Source organism: Rhinoderma darwinii, chromosome 2 (genome assembly GCF_050947455.1).
Source record: "Rhinoderma darwinii isolate aRhiDar2 chromosome 2, aRhiDar2.hap1, whole genome shotgun sequence".
In the NCBI taxonomy this organism is placed as follows: Eukaryota; Metazoa; Chordata; class Amphibia; order Anura; family Rhinodermatidae; genus Rhinoderma; species Rhinoderma darwinii.
Window position 1 is genome coordinate 403,616,848 of NC_134688.1, and position 15,519 is coordinate 403,632,366.

The 15,519-nt window shown below is 39.1% G+C and overlaps 1 protein-coding gene across 2 annotated transcripts in view; it reads right to left on the minus strand.

Annotated features, from left to right (window-relative positions):
• The window catches only part of ABHD11 (abhydrolase domain containing 11), a 26,093-nt gene continuing 10,574 nt past the window's right edge, over positions 1–15,519 (minus strand). For both annotated transcript variants that reach the window (XM_075854099.1, XM_075854100.1), the window contains exons 3-6: positions 10,217–10,390; positions 9,264–9,434; positions 6,988–7,169; positions 1–1,725 (exon numbers count right to left, since the gene is read on the minus strand). In XM_075854099.1, coding sequence (XP_075710214.1) covers positions 1,587–1,725; positions 6,988–7,169; positions 9,264–9,434; positions 10,217–10,390 — 666 coding nt within the window. In that variant the 3' untranslated portion in view covers positions 1–1,586. The remainder of the gene's footprint in view (positions 1,726–6,987; positions 7,170–9,263; positions 9,435–10,216; positions 10,391–15,519) is intronic.

Sequence of the window (15,519 nt, forward strand, 5' to 3'; positions counted from 1 at the left end):
TTAAGGGGTTAATCTATTTTTTTTTAATTACACCAATAAAATGTATGTGACAATGCCTAGGATATGAAAACAACAAACTCCAATCATCCGCTCCGGTCCACACAGTTATAATTGAGAAGATCACAGTTCAGGATCTCTGACTACACTTATAATCTCTTATCTTTTTAAGGAGAATACTGGGGGAAGAATAATCACACTGTCCTCCCCAGCAGGCAATAATGGCAATAACTGTTGCTGCTCATATGATGCTGTACTGAGGAATCATGGGATTGATAGCATAGCACATAGGAAGAAAACGCAGGATGAAATTTAAAATTCAAGATGGTGTCTGATCAGAAGCAGACAGAAGGCTGGATTGTAGGACAGAGAGTACAATATACATAAATGAAGTGCAGAGCAGGACAGACGGGTGTGTGGGAGGGGTTGCGTTTCCGCTTGAGGACTTCTTTAATTTTTGTGGATTTTCAGTGAGATTCATGGATGAGCTAAAGTATATGGGGACTGCCTTGGGCATCCGATACTGGACAGAAGAGGTGACAGGTGTCTCAGGTGGATTCTTTGCAGTTCTAATGCATGGACGAAAAAGAAAAACATAGCCTCCTTATTAGAATAACTTTAGATATAAATAGTCATGATAGGCAACTTTTATTGGATGTGAACTTTTCTAAAGTAAAATAGAAAATAAAAGAAATGTATAAAATGTACATTATAAATGGTATAGATCAATGGCATATAAATAAATGCAAATATTAAGAAATTTAAAAGGGATTGTCCTGGTTCGGGGCTGTGTTTTTACACTGAAGCCCCCATTCACAGAATGGGTACAACACCCAGATCCTGCTCAGGTTGCCTCTGGGCGCCGGGAAGCTATGCAGAGGTCAGTGCCAGAAGCAGAAGGGTCTGACCACTGTATAGCGGCAGTGCTGCAGCTCTGCTCATATTCAAGTGACTAGGAGCAGAACTGCAGTAACCCAGCACGGCCGCTATACTGTGGTTGGAACCTTCTGCTTCCAGCACCGACCACTGCATAGCTTCCGGCACCCAGAACAGCTGATCAGTAGGGGTCTGTGTGTCGTACCCCCTCTAATCATATACTGATTACCTAACCTGTGAATCGGTCATTAGTATAAAAATCAGCCCGAACCTGGACAACCCCTTTAATGGTTGTCATCTGTGAATTAGCTTCTCAGAAACCGATGACATGCTGTCATTTTGTCAGCAAGTTCTGTCAACAAAACGGTTATTCTTCATCATCATCATCATCATCATCAGGTGCTAAGAATAATTGAAAAGTGACAAGCAATATAGTTGCGTTTCAAGTTGTAAACTTTGGCAAAAACGAGTCTCCGCCAAAAGAAAAAAAAAAAAAAAAGCAGTACATCTTCACTGTAAAAAAAAATACAAAATAACAAACATTGACAACTGTTCCACTTTCTAATTTACAAACATACACAATTTTTACATTTGACATTTTAACAATAATAATAATAATTTATTGAGTCGATATTTTCCAGCACTCTAGAAGGCAGATTCCACAAGTAGAACGATCTTCTACAGGCTGGCTCTACGGACATTTCTGTCTTGTGTTACGTTGTCTCTACAAAGTTGCAGATGGCATTGAGGAAATCCTTGGTCTGCTCTGCATGTACCCAGTGTCCTGCGCCTTGAATGTACTCCACATTTGCACATGGGAAGAGGCGTTCTATGTCAGGATAGTTCTCTGAACTAAAAATAAAAGTAATAAAGACATTTTATATGTAAAAATTATTTATAGAAAACATTTTATGCCATTGAACTGTTGATTAATAAAGACATTTTCTGTTGAACTGATCACGTCCAGAGCCCCATGCACACAACCGGAACTTTGATCCGCCATTACAGATCCATAATTGCGGATAAAAGTGCGGACCCATGCATTTCTATTGCCCACAGACACTTTCCCGTATATTTACGGGAAGGTGTCCGGGCCGTAGAAAGTATCCGCAAAAAATAGGACATGTCCTATTTTTTTATTTTATGGACCGTGCTCCTGTACTTTATAATGGGAGCACAGCACACAACTACGGGTAACTGTCCGCGGCCGTCCGCGCTCATAATCACGGTACATGTGCAGGGGGACTTAGTCTGGATTTTGGTTGGATCGTACCAATAATATATAAAAACATTTCCAATATGATCACTGTTATTGCTACTGCACGTGAATGAATAATGGAAAACCTCCTTATGGGGAACAGCAGGGCTTTATTTTACTATGACGACACCAATTTTTCCTACTACTATCCAAGCAAAACTTCTCTGTATGGGGCTACAATCTGTGCGGGGAAACCCAGTCTTAAAGTGAAAGCCTACCTTTTAACACCATGTTGTAATGGGGGAAAACTTTCATGATATTTGGAGATATCAGCATGCAAATGAAAGGGATTATACATTTTATTCTACTTGGCATCAGTCATATTCCAGAATAGAGGACTATGTGGTGAACAGTTGCTGTATATCTGTATGTAAAGAAACTAGTATTCGTACAATTTCATGGCCAGACCAGAGTCCTTTAGTTATAATCCACCAGTTGTGTGGCGCTCTAATTCATCCCTTCTTAAAACAGAAATCACTGGGAAAGACATAGCAGATGATCTGCAAGAGTTTTTTCAGATTAATTATACAGGTGATGTTTCGGACGATATACTTTGGGGGACACATAAGGCATATATAAGGGGAGTGTGTATGAAACAGTCAGCAATAAGGAAAAGATTAAGAGAAAAGGAGATTACTACATTGCTCAGTCAGATTAAGCAATTTGTTATGAGGAATAAATCTGATCCTTCACAAAAAGCGGCAAAATATATAACGCAATTTAGAGCTAAACCTTGTATAGTATTGCTAGATATTTATGAAAATAACATGAGGAATTGTAGGATTATATTTTATACGATGGGTGACAAAGCTAGTGCTTTGCTTGCCACCCGTGTTAAGAAGATGGTTGTTAAATCTAAGATTGAATGGAACCAGATAAGAAATCCACAAAAGATTGCAGAGCCGATTGCAAGCTATTAAGCCCCTATTACACCTGCCGATAATCGGCTGACGCAGCGAGCGCCGATTAACGAGACATCGTTGATCGGCGCTCCTTTTGCTCCTGTCACACAGAGCTATGGATGGGGATGAGCGGTCGTTACTCCGATCGCTCATCCTCATACATTAATATCATGTCGGCAGCGAGTCTCCCTGTTTACAACGATAATATATTACATTTTTAAAACGATACGATCAGCAGATGAACAAGCGTTTGCTTGTTCATCTGCTGATCGCTGCCCTGTTTACACTGGGCAATTATCGGCAACGAGCATGCTATGAACGCTCGTGTGCCCGATAATCGCCCAGTGTAAAACCCCCTTTACTCTAAGCTGTACAATCTGAATACTTATCACTAAACGTATCACCCAGGGGTGGAAGACATAGAGAGTTTTTTTGGCCACTCTTAACCTATCTAAGGTCTCAAGGGACGAGCTGCAACTTCTTAATGTTCCATTAACTCTGTCTGAAATAGAAAAGGTGATTCAAACGACTAAATTACATAAAGCCCCAGGAGTGGATGGCCTACCGAATGATATCTATAAACAATATGTTGACATTTTGGGCCCCTATTTATTAAGAGTTTTTTCTGAATGGCAGAAAACGGGTCGCCTTTCACAGGTTAACTCAGATGCTATAATTTCCACAATTCCAATAGTAGGTAAAGCATTGACTGGGCCAGAAAACTTTAGAGGAATTGCGTTATTAAATTGCGATGTGAAGATCTACTCCAAGTTGTTGGCCCATCAATTAAATCAAGTAATTCCCTCACCTGACCAGGTGGGTTTTGTGGCCGGCAGACAGACCAAAGATGGAACACATGGAATGATAAAACTCCCTCAGACGGTAGAGTTGTCGAGAACCCCGAGGGCATTTCTTTCGATAGGGTGCACTGGGGGTATCTGGACGCGGTTTTGTCAAAGTTTGTTTTTTAGGGTTTATAAAAAGGCAATTATGGCTCTGTACACGACTCAATGCTAAAGTTCAGGGGAGTCCATTATCTCCTGTTATTTCTGTATTAGCTAGGGAAACTCTGGCGGAATCCATTCGATCCTGTGCAGATATTGAGGGCATCATCTGGGATTAGACACATAACCAGATAAATCACTCCGTTATTATGCAAATGATGTCTAATTTCTCTAAATATCTTTTTACAAACTTAATATGACTAAAAACAATAATTCTCCTTTATTTATTCCATCAGTAATGAGCGCAGATTTAAAACGCTAATTCTAATTTGTATGGTCAGAGGATGGTTTAACATACCTAGGAATAAATTTAGCATTCCCAACGCATTCTTTGGTAATGAAGAATGTAAATACCTTACAAAAAGATTTGCAATCTGAAAACTCCAGGATTACAAAGTTAGATCTGTCATGGATCGCTAGAATACTACAAGAATGCTATTCTTGCCTAAAATAATATATCTATTGCGTTGTATAAGTCCTCAAAAATTACAGTCCTTGATAGGGCATTTATTTGGGCAGATAAACGCCCAAGAGAGTGTCTCAAAAAACCTCTAAACTATGTATTTAAAAAGGGATGGATGGGTGTCCCCAATTTATCCTTATATTACAAAGCTGCAAAAATATACTTAACCCGTTCACAACTGCCATACGGCTATATACGTTCTAACTGCCGATGACCCATGCAATTAGCACGTGTATAGACGTCGACAGCCTGGAATGGGTTTAATGAGTGAAGTGCTGCTTCAGCGTGAGCAGCACTGCACTCTCATGTCGGCCGGGGCTTTGAGAGTTGATTCTTTGTAGACTGCCATTTTTTTCACAATCGTGTGTGTATATAGCCCTCTTTACTCTCCCCTCACATCGATCCAGGGTGACGGATAGAGAAGAGGACTAATTGTTACAGAGCTCTACAGTGAATGTATAATATATATATATATATATATATATATATATAGATAGATAGATAGATAGATAGATAAACAGATACACATTGAGAAAAAATGGTTACACTGGGAAAATATCTTTCCAGTATAAGGGAAGAAAATAGAGAAGAGAAGGAGGGGGGAGAGGGAAAGATGGTTTAATAATAAAAGGGGAAAATATCCTCCCTTCCCTGAGGGGAAAATTTGGTTTTATGATTAAAGTGTAGCTAAACGTTCGACAAACTTCTGACATGTCATAGTGACATGTCAGAAGTTTGGATTGGTGGGGGTCCGAGGTACTGTTATCTGTGGATATCTCTATTTTCTTAGACTATGGCTTTAGTTTTTGGTTTATGGATCAACATACAGACAAGAATTCTATACATTTATATAAATATTGACGTTGCCTTGTAAGAAATCATATAAGCTTTTTCAGAAGCCGTCAACTGCTAGACTATCAGGGTATGTTCACACGGCAAACAAAAAACGGCTGTAAAATACGGAGTTGTTTTCAAGGTAAAAAAGCCTCTGATTTTCAGGCGTTTTTTATGCATCAGGCATTTTTTGATGTGCTTTTTACAGACGTTTTTGGAGCTGTTTTTCTATTGACCCAATGAAAAACAGCTCCAAAAACGGCTCAAGAAGTGACATGCACTTCTTTTTTACGGGACGTTTTTACAAACGGACGCGTATAAAAACGCCCCGTGGGAACGAAACACCATTTTTCAGGGGGGTTTATGGTTAAAAAAACGCTAAAAATAAGCTATGTGAACATACCCTTAGGCCTTATTCACACGAATGTATAATACGTCCGTGCTACGCACGTGGAAATCACGTGCGTCGCAAGGACCTATGTTAATGAATGGGGCCTTTCAGACTGTCAGTGAATTTCACGCAGCGTATATGCGCTGCGTGAAACGCATAACATGTCCTATATTTGCCCGTGTTTCGCGCTGCACACACCCATTGGAGTCAATGGGTGCGTGCAAATCGCGCTCGGCACACGGAAGCACTTCCGGACGCCGCGCGTGATTCACGCAACAGCAGTAAAAGAAATGAATGAAAACAGAAAAGCACCACGTCATCATGATGCCGGCTGCGCGAAAATCACGCAGCCACGCACCGTATGCTGATGACACACGGACCTTTTGCGCGCGCAAAAGGCAGCGTTTTTTGCGCGCGCAAAATGGACACGTCCGTGTGAATAAGGCCTTACACATATTCACGGTTCTTAAAGAGGTTTTCTAAGATCCAAATAAAATAGACTGAATGGAGGAAATGGAATAAAAATACAAAAGAACCTATACTCCACTCATAAACGCTCCAGCGCCGCTGCTCTGATAGGCCCCGCCACTCTTTGTTTACCTTAATGCAGCAACGACATGCCCAGATACACACATGACCATTTACTGAACTCAGCGGTCTCATGTTGTACACCAATTGGAAATCTCATGCTCATAACTAAGATTCCCCATGCCCCTTATTAATTGCATAGCTCATCTTTATACATTTACCCACTTATGTAACTATGTAACATAATGCTTTGTAAAGTGGTACTATTATGTGCCTGTCCCGCGAGTCCATACCTCTATTTACACGACAGTATCTTGCTGGCCTTAAAAGCAGCTGATTGACATTGCATGCTGTTATTTAGTTTATGATCTACAAGTACACCCAGATCCTTCTCTATTATTAGGGATTCTCCAAGTTTTACTTCCCCGAGGACATATGATGCAAGCAGATTATTTGTGCCCAGATACATAACTGGGCACATTAAACCTCATTTGCCAAGCGGATGCCCAAACACTCTATATTCAGCTTTGTTCAACCATATACCCAGAAACAAGGGCAAATATCTGTGAAAAGATATATACTACATCTTGAACAATAAGCTTAAATAATTAGTTATATTTTTCACTTCTCATACTAAGAATAATAATTTATAATATTAAAAAATCTTTCACTTGATGTTCTATTATAAAAATGTTGTAAATTCAGCATGGTGTAAAAATCCTGAAGTAGTTCACCTTATGTATGGAGAATTAGCTCCTCCCAGAAAAAGTGTCGGTCCAGGGTAAGAACACTGAAACTCTGGGAAGTCTAGTATATCTTGGAGATGGTTTGAAATAGCATCAAGATTCACTCTCCACTTAAAATGACCATTCTCTTGCACAAGGTTGGTTAGCAAAAACTGGCGAACGGAGGCTTCCTATAAATAAAAACACACCAAAATGCAAATGAGTAAAGGTTAATAGATTAGAGCAATTCTATTTACAATTGTTTTTTTGTTATCCTGCAGTCTAGGCCATGGATAAAAGTAGAACGTGCAGTCTTATGGCACCTTTGCAGCCCTATAGGTATCCGATAACCACAAAATTATGCCCAAGGGGCAACTCTCAAAGAAACATTTAGTAATAAAAAATATTAAATCGGTGGGAGCCTCAGATCCCATAACCCACCAATGAGAACTTTTGTGGTCTCTATAACATAACAGAAGTTTCCTAAAACTGGAGGTACACTTTAACCCCTACTGAGCATCCCGACCTGTACTCGTTCATCTGGATAAGTCATTACTATTTTGAATGGGAACAGCTCAGGCCTGTTTGATGCTGGATTCATATTGTGCGTTTTTGTTGTTTTCAAACGTAGCCAAAATAAACTCTAAAAAAAGTATGCGTGTTTATAACAACGCATTAATTTTTTTATGGTTTCAGCTGTAATTTTGTTTTGGATTAAATTGACACAAGTTTATATCTATGTAAAAATGTGTGTGAATTTAAAAAAATGGTACTTGAAAACACAACAAAAACATGCAATATGAACCCAGCCTCGGGCCCTACGAACAGGACGTTATTTTTATCCGCAATTACGGATCCATAATTGCGGATAAAAATACTGATCCATTAATTTCTATGGTCCACGGACACCTTCCCGTATATTTATGGATAAGTGTCTGGGCCGTAGAAATGACCCGCAAAAATGTGGCTGATGCTCCTGACTGGAGGCACAAACGCACCAGCTTAGTCAAATTCACCTTGCTCTTCCTTCTCCTTCGCTCTCCTCTGTGCTCTGTCATCTTTCATCTTCTACTCCATGTCCTTAATATAATATATAACATAATAAAGTTGGAGCCTCCCCTGTTCTATTCCACTCTCTCGGTCAGTTCAAGGATTTGACCCCCTGCTCCAACATGTCTAAAATAGTTTTCCTCACTCCTTGAGTGAGGATATTACAAAGATACATTTATGAAGTGCCTATTCTGAAAATGTGACAGTAAGGCTGTGTTCACATTAGCGTTGACTTTCTGTTGAGGGCTTCCGTCAGAGGTTTCAGTCGGGGGAACCCCTCAATGGAAAGGCAACTGGAAACCTTAGCTTCCGTTTGCATCACCACAATGAAGATGTGAACACAGTGTTCCGTTGTTTTTCACGGAATCAATACCGCGGTCTACTGCGCTATGGATTCCGTCAAAACAACGGAACCCAGTCATATCAGTGACAAACGGAAACCATTAGCAATGTTTCCGTCAGCATTGAGATCAATGATGATGCAAACGGAAGCTAAAGGTTTCCATTTGCCTTTCCGTTGAGGGGTTCCCCCGATGGAAACCTCAGACGGAACCCCTCAACGGAATGCAACGCTGATGTGAACAGGCCCTAAAATGGTGAAACCAACATTCCAGAGTAAAAAAATAAAAAAATCGATAAAAACCCTTTTTCCTTTACAAAATGTTTTATTACAAAGAAAATATAAAAAAACGACACATAATTAGTATTGTACATCCGTAATGACCCATTCTATAAAATGAACACCTTAATTATCCCACACAGTAAACACCGTAAAAAACATGCCAGAATAGCGTTTCTGTTTACCTCACCTCACAAAAGCAGGAATCAAAAGTAATCAAAATGTCGTATGTACCCCAAAATGGCGCCAATGAACACTACAAGTTGTCTCACAAAGAACAAGCCCTTATAAAAGTACATTAGCATAAAATTTACATTTTTGTATGGATCTTGGAATAAGGCGACATAAAAAGAAATATTTTGTAAAAAAAAATGTTTTTGGATTGAGAAAAAGTAGTAAAACTTAACAAAAACAATATAAATTTGGCACCGCTGTAAATTGTAAAAACCTGTAAAAAAGGGTTCATTTATCTAACAGAGAAATGTAATATTTGAATGTTTGACAACCCTCTTTAATGGAATGATCAGACAATCTTCCCCTCCGGCTGTGTGTTTGTCTTCTGGTTTGTACTACCTTCTAAAAGGATCAAGGTAAGAATACATAAAACCATCCATACCTTCACTGTTGCACTGAGCTGCTCCTCTGCCAATCTTCTGGCTCTAGATCTTGGCATCTTCCCTTCCAAATGTATATTCTGCATGACTTTGATATACTGAGGGAAACCAATCTGGGGCACTGTTGGTGAAGGACTAATGTCCACAGATACTAAACGCTCTACCATCTGAGGCTGAGAAATACAAAAGAAGAGAGTCAATGTGTATATATATATATATATATATATATATATATATATATTATAGCAGAGATGGCGAGTCACATTTGCAGGCAATGGATAGATAACTAGAAAAATTCCTGCACTGGCCCGTGGCGCTTTATTTAGATACCAAAAGCTGCCTAGTAATGCATTAACTAGATTTTGTTGGGGTCTATTTTCTAAGTTAAATTACATTAAATTATTTTTTTTTTTTTTTAAAAAGGCGCACATAATCAGTGAAAGCTCTACAAAAGAGAACCTCTTTGGGAAGACCACCCCATTACCAAGATAGATTTCCTATGACAGATTTTCAGTTCCATCATATGTTATGTATATTGTCCCTCTTCTCCAAAGTGACATAATGTTTCCATGTGGCATAATCCACCTTGTATCAGATAAATGGCAACAACATGCAATCTTCTTTCCCAACACGTGGTATGTTAAAGCTCAGTACTGGATATTAGATCTAGAAGACCAGTGTGTGCAAGTAGGATTTGTACATACCCGTCTGTGTACGGTTTCTGGTATTGCATCATATTGTATAAGGCTAAAATGCAATAATATACATAGCGCACAAATGAGCGCACTGTGTTTGGTAAAACTTAAAGTTGCTCTGATGCTCCGCAGTTCATTCTTGTCATCCAGTGATGGGACCCCTATCAATCAAACATTAAACTATTCCATGTATGTGTTGTTATGCTTTGCAGTATATTGTTTTAACATTGTTGGACATAATTTACATGTGTACCGCTTACTTCTTGCAGTGCCAAGGTCATGGCAATCTTGCCCCCCATGCTGTGACCAATTAAGACACAACTAGAAATATTTAGCTGTTCCAAGAGATGTCGCACATCGGCACTCATCGTAGGGTACGTAATGATATCACAATGCGGACTGCTGCCATGGTTGCGGGCATCTAATGTCAACACCTGCAATAGATATTCCGATTTATAACTAATTAAATAAAACAAAAATAAATAATAGTGCAAAATATTATATCTGGTACTATCAAAAATTATAATGAGCAGTCATTTGTATTTTATTAATAACCAGTTAGCAAAACACAAGAAATTCCTATACTAGAAGTTAACTGGGTTTATTACTAGTGCATGTGGCCAATGCAAATTCAACAATCAGACCAAATTTTCATGAAAGAAAATATATAAACGTCCTTTATTAAAAAGGCTCTGTCACCAGATTTTGCAAGCCCTATCTCCTATTGCAGCAGATCGGCGCTGCAATGTAGATAAGAGTAAAGTTTTTTTTTTTTTTTTAAAACGAGCATTTTTGGCCAAGTTATGACCATTTTTATATTTATGTAAATGAGGCTTTCTAAAGTACAACTGGGCGTGTATTATGTGCGTACATCGGGGCGTTTTTACTTCTTTTACTAGCTGGGCGTTGTGAATGGGAGTGTATGATGCTGACGAATCAGCATCATCCACTTCTCTTCGTTACCACCCAGCTTCTGGCAGTGCACAGACACAGCGTGTTCTCGAGAGATCGGACGAGCGAGGACACATCGGCACCAGAGGCTACATTTGATTCTGCAGCAGCATCGGCGTTTGCAGGTAAGTCGATGTAGCTACTTACCTGCAAACGCTGATGCTGCTGCAGAATCAACTGTAGCCTCTGGTGCCGATGTGTCCTCGCTCGTCTGACACGATGCAGGACCTGGGGCAGGAAGTGAGTGACGTCACAGCGTGATCTCTTGAGAACACGCTGTGTGTCTGTGCACTGCCAGAAGCTGGGTGTTAACGAAGAGAAGTGGATGATGCCGATTCGTCAGCATCATACACTCCCATTCACAACGCCCAGCTAGTAAAAGAAGTAAAAACGCCCAGATGTAACAAACACAATACACGCCCAGTTGTACTTTAACTTTAAACACGCCCAGTTGTACTTTAGAAAGCCTCATTTGCATAAATATAAAAATGGTCATAACTTGGCCAAAAATGCTAGTTTTTTAAAAAATAAAAACGTTACTGTAATCTACATTGCAGCGCCGCTCTGCTGCAATAGGAGATAGGGGTTGCAAAATCTGGTGACAGAGCCTCTTTAAAGTCCCTCACTAAAAATTAGAAAAACTTTTTAAATTTTTTACTATGCCGAGATACATATCGCTATACGTAAAAGGCCCAAAGTCTTAGGCTGCACTACTGAAAGATTCTGATGACGCGTCCCTCTCTCGTTTCTACACTAATCAGTATTCCCAAATACAAAAATACATAATTGCATGAATACATAAAGCCAAACCAATAAAGATCATGCAGGAAAATGACAAATAACCGTTTGGTAAAAAGTTAACATTTTAATAGGTATTCATAGATAAAAGATACATAAATAACAAAAGACAAAAAGACATGCACAGACCCAGAAGTACATAAACGAAAGGGTGGATCACCCTGGTAGGGTGTAAACAGTGTATAGGCAAAAATAGTAATATGATCAAGGCATGAAGCAATGCCAACAAGTAGTGTATACACCGGTTTATCAACTGGAAAGTCAAAAGGATAACCCCGCAGACATATATTAAGAGTAACAGCCAAAGTAGGACATCATGCCCTGAACAGGACCAACAAGAAGGAAGGTCACGGCTGAAAAGTACCAAAGAAGTAAAGACAGTGGGGGAACCAAAAAGTGAAAGTAAATACATACGTTTGGCACCCATAGTGCTTCGCCCGGACGTTTTATGTACTTGTGGGTCTGTGCATGACTTTTTGTCTTTTATGTATCTTTTACCCTATGAATACCTATTCAAATTTTGACTTTTTATCGAACGGTTATTTTCATATTCCTGCATGATCTTTATTGGTTTGGCATGAAGACCTCGCAGTCTTCAAATGTTTATCTTCAGTGAACGAACACGTATACTATGGAATTGCATATTTTCAATTCTCTAATATATTTCTTAACCCCTTTAGGGCTGAGCCTGTTTTGGCCTAGAGGACGAAGACTATTTTTTCCAACCTGACGTGTCACTTTATGTGGTAATAACTTGGGAATGCTTTTACCTATCCAAGTGATTCCGAGATTGTTTTATTGTGCTATATTGTACTTTATGTTAGTAATTTTTTTTTCCCGATAAATTCAATATTTATTTGTGAAAAAACAATATTTAGAGAAAAATTGCATTTTTCTAAATTTAAATGTATCTGCTTGTAAGACAGATAGTAATACCAAACAAAATAGTCACTATTATATATATATCCCATATGCCTACTTTATGTTGGCATAGTTTTTTGAACACTTATTTTTCCAGGATTTTACAAGTCTTAGATCTTTAGCAGCAATTTATCATATTTTCAAGAACATTTCAAAAGGCTATTTTTTCAGGGACCAGTTCTGTAAGTGGCTTTGAGGGCCTTATATATTAGAAGTCCCCATGAATAACCCCATTTTGAAAACTGCACCCCTCAAAGTATCCAAAACACCATTCAGAAAGTATTTTAACCCTTTAAGCGTTTCTCAGGAATTAAAGCAAAGTAGAGGTAAAATTTACAATTTTTTATTTTTTTTGCCAAAATGTATTTGTAATACAGTTTTTTCTGTAAGGCTGTGTTCACACGAGCATGTTCGGTCCGTAAAGGACGGAACGTATTTCGGCCGCAAATCCCGGACCGAACACAGTGCAGGGAGCCGAGCTCCTAGCATCATAGTTATGTACGATTCTAGGTGTCCCTGCCTCGCTGCGGGACAACTGTCCCATACTGAAAACATGATTACAGTACGGGACAGTTGTCCCGCAGCGAGGCAGGGACTCCTAGCGTCGTACATAACTATGATGCTAGGAGCCCGGTTCCCTGCATTGTGTTCAGTCCGGGACTTGCGGCCGAAATACGTTCCGTCCTTTACAGACCGAACATGCTCGTGTGAATCCAGCCTAACACAGAAAGTTTTACCCAAGAAACGCAACTCAATATTTATTGCCCGGATTCTGCAGTTTTTAGAAATATCCCACATGTGGCCATAGTGTGCTACTGGACTGATACAGAGGCGCAAAAGGAGCACCTAGAGACAGTTTTTTTTTTTGCTAAATGTATTTGAATTAGTCTGTGAAGATAAAAATTAACTTTTTTTTGGAAAACACATAGAAATTTTTAATTTTTACAAGGAATAAAGGAGAAAAAGCACCCCAACATTTGTAAAGCAATTTCTCCCAATTACGGCAATACTCCATATCTGGTAATAACTGCTGTTTGGACCCACAGCAGGGCTGGAAGGAGAGCTATTGGCTTTTGGAGCTCAAATTTAGCTGGAATAGTTTTCGGGTGTCACGTCGCATTTGCAGAGTCCCTGAGGGACCAAAACAGTGGAAACCCCCCAAAAGTAACCCCATTTGGGAAACTACACCACTTAAGGAATCTATCTAGGGGTATATTGAGCATTTATACGCCACAAGTCTTTTTCAGAATTTATTAGAATTAGGCCATGAAAATGAATATCAACATTATTTCCACTAAAATATCAATTTTTTTTCATTTTGACAAAGAATAAAGAAGGAAAAAGCACCCCAACATTTGTAAAGCAATTTCTCCTGAGTATAGCTTAACCCCACATGTAATCATAAATGTTTTTTTACTAGAAATTAATTAACCCTTTCCAGACTGATCCATTTTTTGCTTTTACTTTTTTCCCTCCCTGCTTTCCAAGAGCCATAACTTTTTTATTTTTTCCGTCAATAGAGTGGTGTGAGAGCTTGTTTCTTGCGGGAGGAGTTGTAGTTTGTATTGACACCATTTGATGTACTGGGAAACTGAAAATAAAATTCTTTGCAGGCAAAAATGGGAAAAAACTGCGATTCCTCCATTGTTTTTTGGGTTTTGTATTTCCAGCTTTTTCACAGTGCAGTAAAAATGACAATTAAATTTTTTTTCTGCGACTCAATACTATTAGGCCTTATTTACACGAGCGTAGTTCACGTCCGTGATACGCACGTGAAAATCACGCGTGTCGCACGGACCTATGTTTGTCATTGGGGCCGTTCAGACATTCTGTGATTTTCACGCAGCTTGTGTCCGCTGCATAAAACTCACGACATGTCCTATACTTTGGCGTTTTACGCGCATCACGCACCCATTCAAGTCAATGGGTGCGTGAAAACCGCGCAAGGCACACGGATGCACTTCCGTGTGCCGCGCGTGATTCGCGCTACAGTGGTTAAAGAAATGAAGTGAAAAAAAAAAAAAAGCACCACATTCATTGCAGTTTCTAAGCATCAAAACCGCATGTCATAAGGATGGCATATGCGTGAAAATCACGCAGCCACACACCATTCACTGATGACACACGGAAATGCAACGCACGCAAAATGCTGCGTTTTTTGCGCGCGCAAAACGCACACGTTCGTGTCAATTTCGCCTTACGGTGATACCAAATTTATATTGTTTTTTTTTTTACATTTTACTACTTTTACAAAGTAAAAACTATTTGTTAATACAAAAATTGTTTTGTTTCACCAGATTCCGAGAGGCATAACTTTTTTTATTTTTTGGTCGATCGAGGTGTGAGGGCTTATTTTTTGTGGGACAAGCTGTAGTTTTTATTGGTACCATTTTTTTTGGTACATACAACTTTTTGAGCACTTTTTATTACATTTTTTTAGAGCTAAGCTGACCAAAAAAACAGTGATTTTGGCGTTTTAAATTCTTTCTTTTTTACAGTGTTCACCATGTGAGTTAAATAATGGTATATTGTAATAGTTCGGACTTTTACATACGCAGCGATACCAATTTTGTGTATTTTTTACATTACTTTAGAGAAAAAAATGGGAAAAGGGTTGTTTTTAGGACTTTAAATATTTATTGAATTTTTTTTCACTAATAAGTAAATTTACTGTTTTTTTTACACATTTTATGAGTCCCCCTACGGGTCTTGAACCAGCGATCATTAGATCGCTGGTGCAATACACTGTAATACTAATGTATTGCAGTAAATTGTCATTTTTACAGGCTTCTGTAACGGCACGATCGCTGTTCCTGTCAGTTAGTCCAGGGTGTCAGCTGTAGAACACAGCTGACACCCGCAGCGTATGGCACAGGCTCAGCGCGTGAGCCCA